General features: G+C 42.5%; 1 protein-coding gene across 5 annotated transcripts in view; it reads right to left on the bottom strand.

Annotated features, from left to right (window-relative positions):
* Positions 1–8,662: 8,662 nt before the first annotated feature.
* Positions 8,663–21,803, bottom strand: part of LOC115053401 (alpha-actinin-4-like) — a 38,789-nt gene continuing 25,648 nt past the window's right edge. Inside the window, exons 2-23 of one of the 5 annotated variants that reach the window (XM_029518059.1) lie at positions 21,131–21,245; positions 20,772–20,891; positions 19,531–19,617; positions 18,930–19,017; positions 18,594–18,672; positions 18,348–18,429; positions 17,630–17,715; positions 15,742–15,834; positions 15,537–15,662; positions 15,304–15,408; positions 14,957–15,104; positions 14,589–14,739; positions 14,367–14,475; positions 13,917–14,057; positions 13,643–13,825; positions 13,341–13,475; positions 12,866–13,045; positions 12,609–12,755; positions 12,134–12,214; positions 11,199–11,264; positions 10,403–10,561; positions 8,663–10,320 (exon numbers count right to left, since the gene is read on the bottom strand). In XM_029518059.1, coding sequence (XP_029373919.1) covers positions 10,162–10,320; positions 10,403–10,561; positions 11,199–11,264; positions 12,134–12,214; positions 12,609–12,755; positions 12,866–13,045; positions 13,341–13,475; positions 13,643–13,825; positions 13,917–14,057; positions 14,367–14,475; positions 14,589–14,739; positions 14,957–15,104; positions 15,304–15,408; positions 15,537–15,662; positions 15,742–15,834; positions 17,630–17,715; positions 18,348–18,429; positions 18,594–18,672; positions 18,930–19,017; positions 19,531–19,617; positions 20,772–20,891; positions 21,131–21,245 — 2,640 coding nt within the window. In that variant the 3' untranslated portion in view covers positions 8,663–10,161. Of the gene's footprint in view, positions 10,321–10,402; positions 10,562–11,198; positions 11,265–12,133; positions 12,215–12,608; positions 12,756–12,865; positions 13,046–13,340; positions 13,476–13,642; positions 13,826–13,916; positions 14,058–14,366; positions 14,476–14,588; positions 14,740–14,956; positions 15,105–15,303; positions 15,409–15,536; positions 15,663–15,741; positions 15,835–17,000; positions 17,087–17,629; positions 17,716–18,347; positions 18,430–18,593; positions 18,673–18,929; positions 19,018–19,530; positions 19,618–20,771; positions 20,892–21,130; positions 21,246–21,803 lie in introns of all 5 variants that reach the window. The other 4 variants (XM_029518063.1, XM_029518062.1, XM_029518061.1 and 1 more) reach the window with 4 other exon arrangements.

The raw sequence follows: 21,803 nt of genomic DNA, 5'->3' as shown, positions 1-21,803 counted from the left end.
TAAGAGCTCCCCCTGCTGCCAGCTACTATTACTTCTTCTAATCCAAATCCACTGACTGGATCTTACTGCCTCATCCGACATTTCCTTCATTATTTTCCTCCCCTTCCTCTTAACTCCCTCAACAAAGCAACAACAGATCTTGCTATAAACCCTCTACATCTTACTTACAAATGGACAAATCCTAACTTTCCATCCTCGCTGCTGAATTGCAACTCTTTGTCTTAGACCCTCCTAAATTCGCCTGCCGACGTATATCTTCAATGTCTGCAGCTAAGCTTTTTAAAACTTGGTTATATCGCCACATATACCCTCCTTGTGACAGACTAACCTTACAACCTGACAAGATGTGCTTTAGAGTTGCAATACCTGAACACAATGAACATAGTGGGTCTCCATTTACCCAGAGATTTAGGTTCTGGGGAGTTGGCAATACATCATAATCCTACTTTCCTCCATACTCCACAGCTCTTTCCTCCTAATGTTTTTCTTCTCTACACCTTCCCAGTTCGACCACTGTCCCTGCTTAGCCTGAGCCACTGCCCTCACACTCCTTATTATTTCCTCCTGTCTACGAACCTGCTCCACAACTAGTTTCCCCTTCTCTTTGGGACCTGCTCTACTCACACCGGTTTGCCTGGACCAAGCCCCAAGCCTCCCCGGCCTATTTGAACATTACCCATTACAATCTCTGTATGCCTAAGAGTTGCTTTCGCTTCCTGCACTGCCATTTTCTCCCCTTGGTTGGGTTTGGAACTACCTTACTAACTACCACATCTTTACTCCCAGATAACAGAAGCTCTGTCCTAACCTTTGTACATTTAAACTCCTCCACTAGACTAGATACAGGGAGCTGTAATATGCCTTTCACATACAGTGCCACAGTGCTTTTACATCTTGGAATACCTAGCCACTTCCTAATGTGAAAGCTTACTCGTCTTTCCATTTTCTCTGCAGCAGGTATTGGAATCTCCTATACCAACAGTGGCCATATCAACCTGGGAAATAATCCAAACCAACACCACCACTTCAACTTTCCTGGAAGTCCTGATTTATCTATTCTAACCAGTCCCTCAGTAACATCCTTCCAAAACTGCATTACCTGTTCTCCATCATGCAAATCTGCCTTGTACCACCTCCCTAGACTCTTTACTGGTTTTTCCCTAATTATTGGAATTGCCTCTTCATCTATTACAAACTTTTGATCACTTACGCGCCCTCTACTTATTGAGATACTTCTAGACTTACTAGGCTTGATTTTCATACTAGCCCACTTTAAGAAAACATTTGAGATGATTTGGGAACAGTTAAAAATATATATAGAAAAATTATTCATCCCTCACAAATCCAGACACACTATCAAAGAGGCAAAGTTAAACAAGTTATACAGTTGAAAAGCAAAAGGTGCATTTACTATGTCCAGAACAAGATAGCTTGAAGGGGAAAAAAAACACACATGCATGACAAATTTTGTTATCATTATGGCAAAATTTGATAATTTGAGATATATATATATATATATTTTTTTTTTTTTTTCCACCTGTTCTGTTCATCAGCTGGGGCAGGCAGTATAAATGCTCTTGGTGCCTTGCTGTGCTGAAACAGTTTTACTCTGCGAAGGAGGAGTCTAACATACTGTCGCCATCTGCATATAACTTTTTGGCAATGGTGCTGGTTTGATGCTAAAGCTACTGGACTGAGGCTCAGGAGCAGATAGAAAGAATAAACAGAATTAGGATAGGGAAGACAGAAGGAGGGGTACAAAAAAAACAATGCTAACAACAGGGGGCATACAGAAATGACAGCAACAATAAACAAACAGAGCATTGGTCACAGGATTTTCCATGCAATCTGAATTGTACATGGATTATATGTGTAAATGTGTGTATGTATGCTAGATTTTATCATTGGATGCTGTGGGTAGCTTATGGTAGGTGTTTTGGATGGGACGGTACAACATGCACCCGGCCCAGGATTGCAAATATGTCAGAACCGAGCTGCCAGAGTACCCAGTAACCCCAGGTCCAACCCATGCAAGGAGAATGCAGGAAAAACAGGAGCTGCGACCCCAACTACAGAGGCAGCCCACAGAGAAACAAGAGAACCCAAAGACCCCAGGCCCATCAGGTGCACCCCACACAGCACGGGCTAAGTGCCCCCCCAGCCAGGCCCCCAACACACACCGGTGAGGCTGACGCCCACTCACACCCCACGCCTGGACAGGGCAAGCCATAGCCCACCACAGCAACCAGGCCCACTGCCCCTGGACAAACCTGCCCAACCACTCCCTCATCCATCCTGCCTCCCCTTCCCAAAAAGGAGGAAGGAAGAAAAAAAAAAAAAGCAAAATAAACACACCCTCATACTTCTCCACCCAAACAGGGTGTTCTATAAATCTAGCAAAAAGGGAGGGAGAAAGTGGACAACCCTGCCTGGGTGCACTTTGGAGAGAAAAGCTTGGAGAAGTTTGAGCTTTTGTTCTGACAAAGGCACTGGGAGAGCAATAAAATATTTTGATCCAGTTCACAAAGTTTTCTCTGAACCTGAACTTTTGTAATGTGGTGAGGAGAAAATTTCAATTTATCCTGTTGAACGCTTTTCCTGGATCTAGGGAGACTATTATGGCATCTTGCTCTGACTGTTACAAGAGTCTATCAGGTTGATAAGTCTGCGAGTGTTGTTGGTAGAGTGTCGGCCTTTAATAAACCCAGTTTGGTCAGGATGTATAATGTTAGATGTGAGGTCTTCTAGCTTGTGCCTTGCAAATAATTTAAGTGATATTGGATGATAACCTGATGGGAGTGGTCTTTGTCTGGTTTAAGGAGGAGGCTAATAATTGCACAGTTCATGTTGGGTGGAAGGGTCAAGGTTTCCTACATTTCGGTGAACATTCTGTAAAATATTGGTGCCAGCTCTGGCCAGAACTCTTTGTAGAACTCTGTAGGGAAACCATCTGATCCCGGGGCTTTCCTGTTTTTGGCATATGTTTGAGGGCTTCTTGGAGTTCCTCGGTCGAAATAGGTGACTCCAGAGCCATTATTTGGCCTTGATTAAATTTTGGTAAGTCGACTGTGCACAGAAAAGTTTCAATGCTGTATTTGGAGGGGTTAATCTCAGACGAATAAAGTTTTTTATAGAATTCCCTAAGAGATTTATTTTTTCTGGGTCACAGGTTATTTTCCCAGTGGAGTTCTTGATATTGTTTCTCTTTCTTTGTTCTGCTTTAGTTGGTTTGCTAGAAATCTGCTGGATTTATTGCTATGTTCAAAGTCCTCCAAGAGTAATCTCTGCAGTTGAAATTGTATTTTGATGTTTAGTAATTCATTTAGTTTTAATTCCCTTTGTTCTCTCAGGAGATGTTCCTCTTGGGAGGCAGCATGAGCTGTCTCCAAAGCTTTAATTTTTTTTGTCTAATTCTGTCTTGAGAGCTTGCTCCTGTTTTTTTCTTACATGAATAAGATATTATTTTGCCTTGCATGACTGCTTTTGCTGCCTGCCACAGGATGCAGGCTGACTGGTCATTTATGTCACAGAATATTGTCTATTCCTCCTTATTGAATTTAATAAAGTTGGAGTCCTTAAGAAATTATGTATTAAATAAAATCTGCATTGTTTAGAAGTTGGTGTTTTCATTTTTTGTGAGTGTCAGAGTGACTGGTGTGTGGTCGCTGATGGCAATGGTGTAGATCTTGGCGTCAAAGACATCTTTCACAATTGAATTATTAATGAAAAAGTGGTCTAAATAGGAATAAGAGTGGCAGACTGGCGAGTAGTAGGTGTGTTCCTTCAGCATGGGATGACATGAGCACCAAGCATTGCAAAGACCAAAATCACTCATTTACTGTTTATTATATCGGATGATCGGTAGTTGCATTGACTTTGCATTGATCCAGAAACACATTGCATAGGGCAGTGTGTGTCTGGATGTCAAGGATAGCCTCTTTCATTTGTTTGTTTTCTGCCGTGATCTTCATCACGCCCTCGGTAAGTGCTTTAATGAAGGTGTTAAGTGCTTGGTTTTCCGCAGCCAGTGAAGCCGCCTGCTGCTGGCCGAATTCCAGAGACTCACGAAGTCTGGAACTGGAACTCTTTGTGGAGCATTTCCATTAGGGCTGGTCTGGCATCAAAACTTGTTGACGCCCTTGTTGACACACACACTGGTCTGACATTCACTGAGCCATGCCCCTTCTTTTGACGAGATCAGGCAATACAATACATTCAATCAAGCCAGTACTCTCCTAAACAGTCAACTAGAGCTTAGAGCTATTAACACAGCTTTCCACTAAGCGGAGGATCTAAGATAATCTATTAAATTTACTGCTCAAAATCACTCAAGAGGAAACTACTGGCTATGAACTTTAGCTGGAAAAAACATCTAAACTAAAGGTACAAAATTTGCAAACAAAAAATAAATCACTCTTCTCACAGTGCAAAGGCTTACTAGGAATTTCTCTGAGGCTGTGGGCATGGATAAGGGCTCAGGTGCTGGTTGAAGGACAAAGAGACTGGCACAAGACAAGGGAACACAGACTATTTAACAACATGGAGTGAAATGGGGAACAAGTGGAGACAATCGGTAATCAGGGTGACACATGAGGAGATTTAGAACTTTCAAAATAGGACAACTGGCAGCAGGGTTGCTGCCAAAAAACTCCATTCATTTCCTATGAGAGACGGCGAAAATCCTCAAAAATTTTCAGCTATTTCAAACCTCTACTACTTTGGCATACATTCAGCTACACAGTCCATTTTACCTTCAAAAAATTTGTTGTCTTTCAAGTGGTGTTTTTATCTTTCTAATATCTTTTATACTTTTCGAACAGCAATTGTTCAAGCGTGATGCTCGTCTCACCTCATTTCTGCTGAAAATTTTTGTTTCCCGTGTGTGTATTGCATGGAATGTTGGTGGCTTAGAGTGCAGGACACTTAAGTTAGCGTGCATAAGTGAGCTGAAGATTCTCTAAAAACTTATTTTCAAATCGCCCTCACGGGCACATAGTTTAAGGTATGCGCCTCATTTTCTCCAAAGTAGAGGAGATTCTTGACCTCTCTTGAAAAATATCTTTACTTTAACTGTCAGACAAACCAAATTTGAACTGTGCCCCTCTAAAGGACATGCTCACCCCTTGTCTCTCCTATTACTCCCCATATATTTCTCTCTGGCTGGAAGGAGAGGAGTTCACATTTTCATGTGTTTTTAACTCGCTCCTGTGTCCACATTTTACATCCTAGAAACACCAAAATACACACACAGCTTCAGACACTTGTTGTGGCGCTCAGTGTCTGCTCTGTTTTCTGATAACAGTTACCGTTTTGTCACAAATTGCCACAGAGTGAGAGGCTCGCTGACAGAAATGAACCTGTTTTCTAATGGGCTTTCTGAGAAGGATGATGCAATTCAAGCTCAGACATACAGCTGCAGTCAATGATGTCATCAGACTGCTGATCAGCTGTTACTACTGACATTTGTGTTAGACTGCAGGACACACACAGACTGATATACAGACACACACAGAGACTAATATACAGACATACAAAGACAGACTCACACAGACAAATATACAGACTCACACACAGAAACACAAACAGACACAAATACACAGAAAGACAGTCATATACAGCTCTGTTCATAAGAACAATTATACTTAGAAACACATACACAGACAAACCCAAAGAGATACACAAACAGCTGACACACACACAGAAACAGACACACAAACGCACAGCTGATGAACACTGACTATGGCCATCAGTTTGAAGGATTTCTTTTCCCACTCGGACAAATCAACGTACTCATTCCAGACTCCTCTGATATGAGAGCAGCTGATCAACCGTTACTACTGACATTTGTGACAGCCTGCACAACACACACAGAGAATGAAATACAGGCGCACATAGACATATACACATACACATAGATATATAGAGACACACAGACAAAGATACAAATATACAAACAGACAACCTTATACATAAGCACATACATACAGTACATACATATATACATATATACAGACATACACAGACACAAACATACACACACATAAACACATGCAGACACAAAAAAAATAAAAAACAGACAAAGAAACAGCTGATGAACAATATGACTATGGGCATCAGTTTGAAGGATTTCTTCTCTAACTCTGACAAATCAATTATGTCATCAGACTCCTCTGATATGAGAGCTGCTGATCAACTGTTACTACTGACAATTTTGTTAACCTGCAGAACACACAGACACAGATATACAGATGCACTCATACAAATTTACAGCAATACACAGCGCCAAATATACAGATGGACTCACACACATATACAGACACACACAGAGAGACAAATATACACATGCACACACAGGGAAAATATGCACACGCACACAGCAAAGCACATTATGAGACAAACAGAAACACAGCTTACACACACAGACACAACAGATAGGACAGCATTGGTCAGTTTTTACAAGTGTCACAGGGTGCATGTGCAAAATAGATGTCTCAAAGAAATAGTTGTGTCTAAAGACATATGCCTGTCTGTGTATGTTCTCATTCAAACAGATCACAGTAATATCTGTATATCTGTACATCTGCCAAGTCGACGTCCCAGCAGCAGCCCCCCGAGTCACTCTCTAAATTTCTGCCAAGGAATTTTCTAGTTAATGTTATAATTGTTCTAATAAATATTATTGTTATAAATCATCAAGACTTCTTCCAGAAAACTCCTTTAATTTTTAGAAAAAAAGCTAACCTCAAGAAGACTGAAGACATTGTTGGAAAGACAGCTTTCAGTCTTAAAAACGGTAAATAAAAAAAGTCCACGCGTTCCGCCACTCCACTCCACATCCGCTAGTGGTTAATTTGTGATCCAACAGTTATCTTCATTATCATCATCACTTACAGTAGCTGCAGACTTTGAAAGACACAGGTTTGGTTCCCAGGCCTGGGTCATTTCTGTGGTAAGTTTGCTGTTCTCTTTTCTCCAAGTACTCTGGTTTGTTCCTAGTCACAGACGAATAGCACAGTGGCTGTTGGTCTCTGTGCCCTGGCCCTGTGATAGACTGGCAACCTGTCCAGGGTGTACCCTGCCCTCATCCAATGTGAGCTGGGATTTGCTGCAGCAACCCGGAAATGGATAAGCCGTATAAGGTCAATGAACGAATAATGACTGATACAACCTACTGGATGCACTGCCTTGCTTAGAGAACCTGTATGGTAAAAAGCTTTTTGAGTATGCTGTGACGCCTATAGCAATACCTACTGAAGCATGACTGAATCAACAAAAGGACAGTCATTGCTGCCTATTTTCATAAATGTCAACCCTTGTCAACATACATTTTTAACCATTTAAAATTTTTTTTGTAACTACACACACTGTTCTTACAGTATGTCCAGTTAATTACTGTCAACAATACAATAGCTAATGTGGATGATTTAGACACACGACTGTAAACCCACAACTTGTTGCTATATAGTTGGGCAGCGTATTATTGTGATTAACAAATGAGTTACTGTGATATCATTTACATTAGGGTACTATCTTCTGAATCTTTAAAAAAAGTGCTAACGGTATCATACATGTGTTAAGATGTATGTTACTGTAGACTGAAGAGGACCAGGGAACAGTGTTATTGCCTATAAAAAACAGAACATTCATGGGGGGAGAGGGAGAGTTCAGAAATAAAGAGGTTAAGATAAGTAAGCATAATCATTTCATTGTAAAACACAGATAGGTTTAGTCTTTAGAAAGAAAGCGATCAACAGCCTAAAAGATTCTAGTTAGATGGCCACCCCTACATTAGCAATTTATAGAAATCCTTTTTAGAAAAGAGCACCACTTATGTTTGTTTACATTGTCTGTGCTATGACCGTTAGTGTTTTAATCATGAACTTTGTTCTGTAGTGTCAGAGGCTTGTGATTATTGAAATGAGGTTCATTCGTTCAGTCGTTAAGTTTGTTTCCTTTCCCTTGAGCCAGTAGACACCTGAGGTTTAGTCTTGTCGTGGGAGGTCAGCAGATGATGCAGTTGTAAGCAGCTTCCAGAAGTGTTCACTTACTGATATTATGTCATTGTTTTTATTGTTTAGAGCCCAATCTGATTATGTGTCTTTGTCTCATATCTAGACTTTACCCCTATAGGTGTGTGTGTGTGTTTCTGATTGAGCCGTGCATTTCGATCTCAATTTTTCCTGGGCTTTTACAAAACAGTGGGACTAGTAGTGGATATTTTTTTTTTTTTTTTTTAAACAGAAGAGGAAGTACTAACATGAGAAAAAACAACAAAAACAAAACACACAAGCAATAACAATAGTGCCTCGGTGTACCGCCCCTGAGCACTAATAATGATAATTATTCAAATTTTTTTGCTGAAAACTGTGGACAAACATTAACTGGATGTTTTTATTAAATACACATGTTCTATAATTAACTGATAAATGTTCATGTGATCAAACACTGAAGTTTCTTTTGATCACATTAAGATAAAATCAACTAACAGGAAGGAATTTACAAGTACTGATGACCACAAAGTAATTACGTCACATAAAAGCTTCAACTCATTATTATAAACAGATAAAAAAAAAAAAAAAATAAAAAAAAACAGATTACAGGTCAGACACACACTTGAGAGAGTGAGACAGACAGAGACACAATAATGAAACAGAAACATTGGTAAGGAAACTTTATGTGCTTTATGTTTTGTGAAACTCTTGTATCATTAGAGACAGAAGATGTTCAGTTTCCAGAACAGCAGGTTTGATATTAAAGTACAAAAAAAAGGAAAATCACAATTCCAGAGTTCATTCCTTTCCAAACCTACAGGGAAAAAAGAGAAAGAAAGGAAAAAAGGAAACAAAATTTTGGTCCAAAGTGTTTTCTTCTCAGTTCCTTCCCTGTCTGTCTTTCCCCCTGTGTCCCCCTTCTCCCCCCAGCAGCCAACAGACAGACATCTCTTATGAATGTAGACCAGAAACGGAACAACTTCCTTCCCAAAACTCAGCTATTCATCACATTAGAATTGCATAGTTTTTTGTTTTTTTTTGTTTTTTTAACCTAACAATTTGTTTTTCCCCCATTTTTCTTTTGCACATAATGGGATGATTTACCCATCCAGGGACAGGTCTGTAGCCTCCAATAGGCACATTCTTATTTGAGCTCCACTTCTTTTCCCAAAATTACATTGGGAAGGCTGCAGCATTGTTACCATGGCAACCTCAAGTAAAAGAATACTGGAAGAAGCTTCAGTCAAATCAAATGCATCCAGGTTTGATTTCTGCTGTACAGAAGTGGACTGACGGATTCCCCCTGTTTTACGGTAGAAATAAAATTTCTGAATGAAATCAGCACCAGCCCCAAGAGAAGTTTCACAGAAGCTACTATATGTGGATTATTGTGGTCTGGCCTGTCATGGGATGTGAACAGGCAGTAATATACACAAGCCTCAACTTCATGGTTGATTAAAAAAAAAAAAAAAAAAAAACAACAAAAAAAAAAACTTCTCTCAACTTTTCCCCAGTCAACCTGCTCTGTCCTTCACTGACTTTATCAGGACATCTCCACTTAAAGCCTCTGATCTGTTCTCAACAACTGGGACTGTGTCAACTCCTGCACTGACAAAAAAAAAAAAATTATTTACAGCGCTGAGCCCTGCCCCTACCCTCTCCACTAACCTGCACTGGAAAAATAGAGAAACAAAGACAAGGAGGAAAGAGTTGAGGTTAGACAGGTCACCTTATCCAGCAACAAAGAAATTATGGGTAAATATGTCATCTTATCCCCCCCAACCCCAAGCATATGTCTCTAAATTCAAATACACAAACCTTACCGGTCACCACATCAAAACCCACACTTCCCTGGCCCACTAACACCATCAACCCCTTTGCAAGAAGAAAATTTTATAATAAAATAAACAAAAATTAGCATAAGTATCAGATTAGCTTGTGTGTGTCCCCCCCACCTCCCAATTAGAGGCAGAGAGAGGGGCAGCTGAAGACCAGCTGCCCCTGGATATGCCTAAACGATGTGCTCAAAACCTGAAGGTGCTGCAGGGTAAAGGTCACTACAGTTCAACCAGGTTCCATCTACAGCGGCACATTCAGGGGCACCTTTCTTCCACCACCACCAGTCCTGCGGTCCTGCCCCTGCCCCCACCCTTGCCACTTCCTTTCTCCTCTACAGGTCGCTCTCTCCATACAGGGCAGTGGAGAAAGACATGTAGTCCAGGGCTCCAGGTACAGCATCATGCCCAGTGTAGGGTGCCATGCGGGCAATGCAATACTCTGCCTGGTCGGGGGGCAGCTCCCTCCTCAGCTCCTCAGCTGTGATGTAGTTCTGATGGACACAGGGATGTACAATCACTTCTAGAGTTTAGCGATGTCTTAATCAGATCAAATACACACAGAAAGACACACACCTTGTCAGCAGCCAGGATCTTGAAGGAGGCGATGACCTGGTCGGCAGTGTCTGTGTCAGTTGTTTCCGTGGACATGAAGTCAATAAAGGCCTGGAAGGTGACGGCACCACTGCCATTAGGGTCCACTATGCCCATGATGCGAGAAAATTCACCATCACCCTGGCAACCACATAACAAAAGGTTAACCAAGGACAGATGGCGCTTACAGGCGAAATACAGGATGTCAGGTGCAAAACATTAGGAGCATCAACTGACCACAGTCCTGACGTTTCACAACCTCAAGTATGATAAGAGTAACAGAGATGGAAATGGACACAAACACAGAAACAGAATCATAGCCAGAGTTCAGGACAGAGACAAAGACAGAAACAGAATCATAGCCAGAGTTCAGGACAGAGACAAAGGCAGAAATAGAATCAGAAACAAGATTGAGACAGAAACAGAAAAAGAAACAAAATTGAGACAGAAACAGAGATGTAGTCAGATAAATAGAGACAACACTAACATAGGCTGGATGCTGTTTCAGCAATGACGGCAGATGAGCAGCAAATACAGGAGAACACACCACAATGGCGTGATTGCGAGAGTCTGTGGGGGTCTGCAGGTGTTTACAGGTGTATCTGCAGATACTTGTAAACATTTGTAGACATCTGCAGGTGTTTACAGACATCTGCAGCTAGAAACTAATAATGAGTGCACATGATGCATCCTCAGTGATCTGAAGTGAATCAAGATAAAGTTTGACCTGCAGACACCCTGTGACCCTGTGAGCACATCATGGCAGCAGCAGCAGTACCAGGCTGTTTCCTGTTGAAATGAGAAGGGCCCGGAAATCATCTGAGACCATCTGTCCTGATCGCTTCTGTGGCCGCACAGCACAGCAACAGCCACGGGCATAGTGGTGGCAAGGAAGGAATCAGAGAGATACAAGTGGCAGAAAGGAGGGTAGGGATGAACAGAAATACAGGTATTAAAAAGAGAAAGTGAATGATGTTTGGGGAGATGAAGAAGATAAAAAGCACACCGTTAAACATTTTCAGAGCAAAGTAAAACCTGACAGATTGGGATAGGTGGAGGGGACTCAGGCTGAAGAAGCTGAAGCAGTACACAGCAACAGACACCCCAATGGACAAACATCTCTGTCCTTCATGCTGATGGACTTGAACTCTGTCTGTGCCACAGAGCAGGTGGCCAACAGATCATTGGCCAGCATTCACTTCAAACCACCACCAGAAACATGACAGAGGACGCTACGCAGAGGATGTCACTATGAGGATGCCAGCGACATGAGCTCAGAGCATATGTGTGACGGTTCATTTGAGTGCTGTGTGTACTTGTCCTACAAAGGTTGATTATAATGTTTTTTCTTCTGAACATGAGTTTTAATTAGAATCAACTCTTTCTCCTTGCTCAGCTCAAACTTAGACATTTTTAAATAATGAGGACATTCCTGGCCAGACAGCTAAAACTATATTTGGATAGAGAACAAGGCATTCACAGACACTGGGAAATAAGATTCACTGAGTGAACAGACAAATATGTTAATGAATCTTTTTCAGATGATGGCTGTTGGGGGGCGGGTTGAATGACTCAGTGGCTGGCAATGATTCCTTGCTTTCCAATTGTTACCATTCGGAAGCTTTGGCAGTGACCATGCGAGGGGGTTGGCAATGATCTGTGCTCTCCTGCTCATAGGCATGACAAAGTGACTTCTACCCCACTGACTCCTACCTGCTTGTCGTTTTCCACATCGTAGCCCAGACTGATCAAACAGGCCTTGAACTCCTCGGCCATCAGGGCCCCACTGTGGTCCTGAGATCAGCCAAACACCCAGTGACAGAGCACCATGTCATGAGAATGAACCAATCAACACAGGAGGAATGAAGGATGGAGACCATTCGATCCATAACATTTGGAAGAAGATAACAACAATGGGACAGACAGAGAGACAGACATGGAATTAGTCAATGACAACACACATACACACAAAAAAATGGTGTGAGATGGGAGGTGAGGAGCATCAATGTGTTTCCCCCCCCTCAGGACCAGTCCTTTGGCATTGTGTGGCCCTGGCATCTCTGACCTAGAGACTGATCCAGACTGAAACCTGCACATGATCTAAAGTTTCATATGAACATTTAAAGCAACAGTCTGACTGCTCAGGTTAAACACACCTTCATCACAATGAGTGTAATGGAGCTCTGACCTTGTCAAAATGGTTAAAGGAGGCGCGGTACTCATACAGCTGCTCCTGGCTGATGCCCTTAGCGTCACGTGTTAGGATCTGGTTCTCCACCTCATTGATGGTTCTGGCGATAGTGGTCAGCAGCTGCTCCCACCCCACACGGAGATGCTGGTGGTGTAGACAAACGTGTTACATGACAAACTGCTTCAACAATAGATGAAGGAAATATGCACAAAGCAGCACGTGAAGATTCAGTTCTACGTCTGTGTGTGTCTTACCTCCATTGTGTAGGAGGTGTACTGGTTGTCAAAGATCAGGGCTTCTTGGATGAGCTGGTGGAAGCTCTCCAGCTTGTTGATCTCAGGCATGTAGGACATAATGTTCTTCTGGTACTCCTTCAGGCTGGTCAGCTGGTCCTCCAGAGTGCCGTTCATCTCAATAGATATTCTGCCAATTTCCTAGACACACACACCCGCATGCATACAATGCTGTCACTGTGTGTAGTCTGACTGTTTTTGAGTGCCAGTGTATGTGACCCAAAACCAGTGATGAAGCTATATAGAATGAATAAAATAACGAGTAAGCCTAGAAACTTGCATGAGTTGCATGAGACCTCAGATCAACTTATAGATAATAAGTTGGAAGCTTAGCCTGTCCCAGTTCCTAAATTGTGACATACACATACTGGAACAAAGATGAGTGGCACTGACATGATGCTAAGCACTAGCACCAACCACTGGGCTCATCCTTTACCTCCATTTTGTCCTGTATGTAGGCACCCACTGTGTTGGCCTGGGTGGCAAACTTGGCTCTCAGCGTGTCGTTGGAGTTCTGCCTGTTAAGTTCCTCCTGCAGGGCGTTGTCACGCAGTGGCACCATTGCCATTGCCTACACACAGACACACACACTTAGGCATAGTCAGTATCTATGGCTATTCCTACAAACAGAACTCCAGCCCTCATGTCCTGCAGTCACACCAAACATTTGGGTCCTGACCTCAGGACAAAGGTTTCAGCACAAAAAGAGCATGAGGAGATGATGAGGCCACAACCCACCTTCTCCCATTTGTTGTCAATACTTTCAGGTGTGATGGTGGTGTAGGGGTTTGCTCCACTCAGCTTGATGCCATTGCTCTGGGCTATCTTCTGCACCTCGGCCTGAATGGACTGGATGGCCTCCCGCTCCTTGTTGGCTTCTGACAGGGTGGACTTGAACTGCTCATGGGCTGTGATCAAACCCTGAGGGAGACCAAACATTTGTTTTACCTTTGCTGACAGGACATTGGGTTCTGATGTGGGACCAGCAAGATACTGTCCAGATCTCACTGACTTGGATTTCCTCAATGTTGTGGACAATGAACATGTCCTGCAGGTCCTCCATAGCTCCCTCCATCCAATTGTTGAAGGGTGCTGCTCTCTTGGCATACTCCAGGTAGAGCTCATCGATAGACTCCAGCTGCTTCTCTGTCCTCTGTCACAACGATACCAAAGGTCAGTTTGATCTTATATGTGCTGCTGTCAGTGTGGGATAGATTCTTTATTAAGTTTTGGAGAGATTATCTGAAGTTCTTCAATGATTGAATACCTGATCTTTGTCACATCATCATTAGAACTACGCTGATTGCTCTTTGTATTAATATAATACCATACTTGAAACTTTTACTTAACTTTTATTAATTTTAACAGTTTCTGTACCAGAGTTAATATATTTCTAACTGAGTGCACAGTTTAATCTCCTCCTGTGGAAGAGAGAGACCCAGGGGAATGAGGCCAGTCGTACCTCCAGAGACTCTTTGCGGCTCTGGGTGAGTGCTCCAAGGACGTCCCACTGGTCACAGATCTTCTGACAGCGAGTGTTGACACTGGCAGAGTCATAATAATCCAGCTCGCTAGAAATCAGAGGGAAGAGCAGTTTAGAGGCTCAACTTCTCCACAGATATATTACTCACTCAGCAGGTTTGTTCCTAATCTGTTCATTCTTCTCCCCACCCATTCTTCTTACTTAAGTTCCTGTGCAATAGCAGCAATCTGCTCCACTCTGTCCTGATGTGCTGCCAGGTCGCTCTCAAATGCCTCGTGTTTCCGTAGCAACGCCTTAACCTCTGACAGGGTGGAAGTCTCATAGTCTTTCTGTGTCAGCATGGTCTCCTTACCTGCACACAAAACTTCTTTTACCACCTGTAATTAAGGTAAATCAAAGTGAATACAAACAACAGTTCACCGCAGAATCAGAGGAGGTTCATGCACTGACTCCTGATGAAGATCTGACTGAAAAGAGATTTTTCCTCTTGGGTCTGAACTTGACAGCAGAATTCTGATTCAAACTGTTGGTGGTCCTCGGTCAATGTGCATGTTAAGAGGACCACTTGCCGTCAGTCCAGGACTCATGGATGGCAGCCTTCTGGTGGAACTTCTCAGCCAGGTGTTCCAGTCTCTCAAGACGTCTGATCTCACTCAGGATCCATTCCTCGTACCCTTTCTCTGCGCCTTCCAGGGTGTGCCATGCACCGTTGATGTCCTGAGAGCATACAGTACGAAGATTCAAATTAATCATGACAGCTGAGGACACAGTAGGTCACGTTACTGTAGACAGGAGAAACAAACGTGACATAGAAAACTGAACTCAAAACTGATCCAAGTTTCTCAAGTGTCAACATGGTGAAACTAATCAGTTCACTCAGATCCTGAGTGTTACTGTGGTGCAGAGTTGTACATACAGACACCATGCGTCCCTCTGATGGCATGAAGGCAGGCCTGTTGCTGAGCCTCAGTTTGGTCTGCAGGGTGTTGAAGCTGATCTCCAGCTGACACTTCTCTTGAACCTGCAGACACATCAGAGTACTTGGCTCAGTGACATTAAAGTCACATTAACAAGTGGAAATGAGACAGTGAATATACTGTCAGGTATGCTGACGTTTGGTTAGAAAGCTTTGCAGAAGCTCAATTAAACCTTTGGTGGTTTGTGGACACAGCGGTAGTCTCTGAAGTCCTCTTGCTTTGCCTGCATGTCATTTACAGTTTTTTCTTGGGTTCGGTTCTCTAGCCAGGGGATGGTCCGACGGATCCACTCCAGCAGCTAAAGGAGCAGAGGAGCAAGAGGAATCAGTGGACAGGATCAGGTGCTCTGTCACACCTGGCTGCTGATGGATACTCACATCACTGGCCAGTTTCTCATAGTCCTCCATCATCTGCTCATTCTCCTGGTTTACAGCCAGCACTTTGCAGATGCGGTTTGCTGCTGTCTCAGCCTATCAGGAAACAAAGGGTGAATGGTGCTTACAGTGACTAGACCAAACTGCATCACTGATTCCACTCAGTGTGCCAAGAACTTAGTGAGCGCATTCAACTGCTACATATTCACATCATGATGGTGCACTTTAGTCACAACATCAAACAATAAACTTTATTAGTAGCTCAGCCCTCAAAGTTAACACTGTTATAATCAGAGACTCTGATTTTCATATGTGTGCACACTTCACACACAAGCAGTGATGAAATAAAAGTAAATGACACACATTATTAAGAAGTGCAGTCATCCAACATTAACATAATCCAGCTATTGAAAGTTAGTTCAGTAAATCTGTTTTCAAGCTTCATGCACCCCGTCACAACTCAGGAATTGGTTCATACATCTAGTTACACGTTGATGTCAATTCAGTCAGCATCAGCAGGTTGCCATCAGTAGGATTTGATACTGCTGAGCTGCCAGAAATGAAGACAGTACATACACTCTGTTGGTTCAGCTGATATGTTCATATATAAACTTCAGTTTGACCTCATCATCACTGATTCAGACTTGATTTCTGGGAGCATTTTCTAAACACTCTGCTGAAACACAGTCAAAACAAACGTCCACAGATACAGAATAATATGTAACAATGATTTCATTAAACATACAAACATTTAGAGTGGAGAAATGTTAATAGCAGAAAAGGAAATGGGGTGACATTTGCAAGTGTTTCTCCAAAACAAGTGTGGATTCTCAAAATCACCTCAGTTTAACATACACACTGGTTATAATGTGTCAACATTTACAACTTTCGACTAATGAGTAAAAAAATAAATAATATTAATCTTATCATGCTTTAAAAACAGACTGGGGACAAATTGCAGAAAAAGCGGCATATTGCAGGCATATAGAGCTTAAAGAAGCTGGTCCCAGTTACACAGAATCCATCTAACTGGTGTTCATCCAGCCAGTTAGTTTGGGTCCAGTCTATTCTGGAGGAACACTGCCATGTCTGAAACATTAGAGAGCTTTTGTTGTTCCCACCTTGATCCAGATCTAACTACTGAGTAAGTTTGTCTCCAGGAGGAGCTGACCACAGTCCGCACAGAGCTTGTCGGTCAGAGTAAACCAGGAAACACAGATCGAACCTCAGAGTTAATAGAGCCTGAAGCAAGAGGCGCTCACCTTCTGTGCTCCAGAGAAGGCGTGATAGAAGCAGGAGACGTAGGTCATGATAGCCTTCTCATCCGGCCTCAGCGTACCCACGATGTCTAAACATCATCCAGGGCAGAGAGAGGGCAGGAAACAGACAGAGGGAGACAGAGTGAAGCCAAAACTACCCAAAGCTACATGTCCTCGCTCACCCAGAACGAGATTGCAAGGGAATTGGCTGGGGAGAGAGAACCCGCCCCCTTCAGGGGACAAGGGAGACTGGGGCCATGGGCTTACAGCCGGTACACAAACACCCACATAAGTTGTTTCTAAATGAAGCACAGCTGTCCAGATGGAGACAGACACACATACAGGCTACTGACAAGGAAGTGTATATAGAGTCAGCATCATCCTTACCAACCCTAACCCTCATCATCATCAGTGAATGACATCACACAGCTCCTCTGATCTTTGTATCATGGACACTGAGGAGTGGAGAAGTTTTAAAGGTATTCACAAAATGTATATTTATGTGTGTGTTTGTGTCCCAACAACTCCAGTGTCTGAATGGTGCTGTGCAACAGAGGGAGGCGATGCTGGACAGGAAACAGCACCCTGTTAGTAAGAGAAGGTTAAAGGTCACAGTGGGGGTCCAAGGATACCTTCTGTGCTCCAGAGAACGCATGGTAGAAACTGGACACATATGTCATTATGGCTTTCTCATCAGGACGAGCCGTGTTCACAATGTCTACATGGGGAGACCGTGGTTATGAGGACACACATGCAGAAACAAATTTGTTATAAAGGCAGGAAAACAGACTGTTGAACCATGCTAGAAAACGCACATTCATGTAACAAGCTCTTTTACAGCCTACTGCCAATCAAAACAAGGAGGGACAAACACACAAAAACAAACAACAGTGAGAGAGATCAAAGACATAGAACTAACTCTGTGTAGCTCTCTGTGCTGGTACAGTGTGAGCTGAGCTGATCTGTTCTTGTGGTGTCTGGTCAGGTCTGATCTGTTCTAGTCTTGTGTAGTGTGATCTAGTCTGGTCAAGTTTGGCCTACCCTCACTCACACACAGACATTCAGTCATATTTAGACGTTAGAGGGCAAACAAAATGATGGTGACTGAGGGAAGTGATGGAGGCTCCTGGTCCTGTGGAGGATCGGCTGCCATGCCTCAACTGAAGCCTCATTAACATCAGCACTGACTGGGCTGCAGGTGAAACTAAGATCAGGATCTAACTGATCTGATTGATCTTTGCACGAACAATGAGGAGATAGTAAATAAAGAATATTGCAGAACCAACTGAGTCAATGTAAACAGTTAAAAAGCAGTTAACAAATGGACTAGTTTCCTGAATTCAGTCTTACCTTCTGCGTCCAACATCTTGGGAATATCCAGGTGCTTCTCAGCTACCTCAAAGGCATTGTTCAGGTTGGTCACAGGGTCGTCCTGCACAACCAATCACAGTGCCAGAGACAATCAACTTCCTAATTCAAGCTAGTCAATTTCAGGTTTCAGTTTCTTTTCATTGGCAAGTTCAATGCTTTAATCAATAACTTAATTGAACTCCCATTTGAAGTGGGTTTGATCAGAAGTTTAAGGTGAAGCTCCACCTTTCTGAGGCTGTCGTAGTCTATCAGGTCAGGTCTGTGTCTGTGGATCAGGGCGTTGAAGGCGAGACCATCCTTCCAGCTGTTGGATGGGGTGGGGGTTTGCGGTTTGGGAACGCAGAAAAATGCAGTAGATGATTAAACAACTTAACATTTATGGTTCATAAGGCTGCAAATCCTCTAGAGCAGTAATACATATTTCAGATTCTCCAGCAGAGGGTGGCTCTTCCACACAAACACATCAATGATGGCATCACAGTCACACAATCCAGGTCATAGAGACACAACTAACAACACCACCTTTGCAAGGTGTTACTGTTGTTTGTTTGTGTGTGTTACCTGATGTGGAAGTTCTGCACATTGACATTCTTGTAGGGCGCTGTTTTTCTCTGGCACCACAGGAGAAGACCCTCCTTGGCCGATGTTTCTGCAGGGAGGAGGAGGAAGGGGTGTTTGGACCAAAAGGACCAGGGATCCGTTTGTTGTGCCCCCCCCCCCCAACTTTTGATCAGCCACAATACTCAAATCTAGCTGATTTATCAACAGAGCATTTTGTCTCAGCTCTGACCCAGTACAGCTGAAAAGAATCTATTGATCAGTCAATTGACTCACAGTTGTAAAATTAGTGAGGAAATATGTTGAGATTTGATCTGTTTCATATCAGGCTGAATGCAGCTCTTGTGAGTTAGTTTGGAATATCGGGACATTTTACAGATTTATGCTAAAAATAGATGACAGAGTTAATATGAAAACTTTAAGCAGCAACTAGCCCTGAGTTAAAACATCATACATATTCACAGCAACAATTACATCATAATATGTCTGTGTGTGATTCCTGTCAGTCATAGTTTATGAGTCAAGCTTCCATAGAGCACATCAGCAGGACACTATTCGGCAAGGCTTTTGCAAGTTTATGTGAACAAGATCACATAAGTTGTACCTTCTACAGAGATGTCCTGGATGGCAAACCGGAGGATGATGGTCCAGATCATTCCCAGGGTCATCTTAGCATTTCCATCCACAATTTCTGCACAACACAGAGACAGACACAAATGCTGTTGCCATCTCAGTTGTTTGTGCATCATCTTTCTTGTCTTTGGCTGATGTTGTTGCTTCTACACTTTTATTTAATAACAACACACACAGTTGCACTTCCTTTCCTCAGCTCCATCAGCAGGTAGTAAATGACAGCATCTACTGTTATCTCCTGTATTCTGGTGCCTTTTAAAACATGTTTGGACACTTCGGTCTGGCTAGTTTTTGAGAAAAATTATTGATACATTTTGTAACTACAGCCAAGGGAAGTGTTTAGATCCAGATCACATATTTGAAGATATTAGAAAAGTTAACAGTGAAGAAATAACTGTACTAAATTAATGTTCTAAAACTGATGTGAGGGGACACTTTTTGAATTCTAAATCTCTCTAATCTCCTTAACATTTTGTTATGACAGAATTTGACCCTTAATTCAGCGAAGGGATAACATCTGCAAAAAACATCAAGCATGCCGTGTGTCCAGGTGTGTCTGTGCATGTGATTTGTGAGAGACTGCAGGTAGCAGTAAAAACATGGACAGGCATTTTAATTGATATGGGTTTTTTCCTCAATAAACCGTTATGTGTGTTTATACGTGTGTGTGTGTGTATGTGTGATGAGGGGGTCATAACTAGTCATTTAAAATGTGTATGAGAAACTATGGCTAGGTTCACTGTCGTCCTTCAGTTAATTTTTAAAACAGCTACCCAAAATAACCTCCTCAGAGTTTCATTTTCTCACTGTGGCATTTGAGCACTGACGTTCTCACTGTGCTCAAATGCGAGCTGATATTGAAACATTTTTTTTATATATAAAATTTTTTTTTTTTTCAATTTAAAGGTTTGTTGTAATATGAATCTTTTCAAATTAGTTAAAAAAATAAATAAATCTGTTGTTCCTTCATGTACCACTAGAGGCAGCTCCTGTTCCAGTGGTGGTGTGTGTACCACAGCTTGAGGATGGACAGAGACCAAATGTCATGTCTCACATCAGCTGATTTTTATTCTGCTTAATTTACCCTGTTTAGTTCTGCTCCATCAGACCTCACATTCATCTGGTGCTGGAGATTAGACTGTTCTGGTCTATTCTTTGGCAGAATCTTTGCGTTGCTATGACTTGGTGTGATGTATGAATATGTATGCATACCCTCTGCTCCAATCGAGACTAATTTCACTCCCTTGCTAGCAATGAAGTCCAGGGCTTTGTTTACATTGTTGATCTTGTGGACCCTCATCTTGCCTCGTTCAGGTTTGGGTAACCGCTCACCTGTGGATACAGATACACAAACACGAAAAGCTGCAGGTACATCCAAAAGTCCTTACGGATGACAGTAGAGCAATGTTCAGGCCACATCATCTCTGAGTAGCTTTGCCTCAGAGACAAAGGTGATTGACCTAAAACTGAAGGAGGTCTCTCTCTCTGAAGTGTATGTGTGTGGGTAAAACATGACTTTTTTTTATGGCTCCTTTGGACTAATTCAATCAATTCCTGTTCACAGAAGATACCTGAGATGACCTCCAAAAGCAGCATGAGTTTTAGTCCATCCCTGAAGTCCTCCTCAATGTTTTCGATCTGAGTGCCGGCCTTCCGCAGGTGGGAGTTACACCATGCTGTGAACGTCTAAACCACAACATAGAGACAGGAGACAAACAGATTATTCAGAGCCAGCGCAAGAACACTTTGCCTGCCTAGAGCTGTAACAATTCCAAATGTTGCTACACAATTGTCTCGGAAATAATTGCAATTAACAATACAAGTCTCTCTTTTGGTCCAATTTTTAGAAATCATAATAATAATGCAAATATATATAGTCCTCTGAAAATGCTTGTGTTTCTGGCCAGAAATCTGCCCGACGCCCTTTTTTTCAGTTTCACTGGCTTGAGGCTGGACCTCACTGGGCTTGCAATGGTGCCAGCTGTGCTGACCATTCGCTGTCACGTTTATATTTCGTCTGCCAGCTGAACGACTCTGCTATGCCCAGCTGCTAGGAGGGGCCATCCACTGATCGATTTGTTTAATTGTGCAAACTGTGAGGGATGGTGATTTGACCCGTCATGAAAATTAACCCCACCATCTGCCTCTAAAATAATAACCTACTTTGAAGGGGGAATGAAAGAAAAGGAAATTCAAAGGACAGGAGGGCGGTCAGGCAGTTCCTGTGATGAAACAGGAAGTAGC

Source organism: Echeneis naucrates, chromosome 13, assembly GCF_900963305.1.
Source record: "Echeneis naucrates chromosome 13, fEcheNa1.1, whole genome shotgun sequence".
Classification (NCBI taxonomy): domain Eukaryota; kingdom Metazoa; phylum Chordata; class Actinopteri; order Carangiformes; family Echeneidae; genus Echeneis; species Echeneis naucrates.
This window is presented reverse-complemented; position numbering and strand designations above follow the sequence as displayed.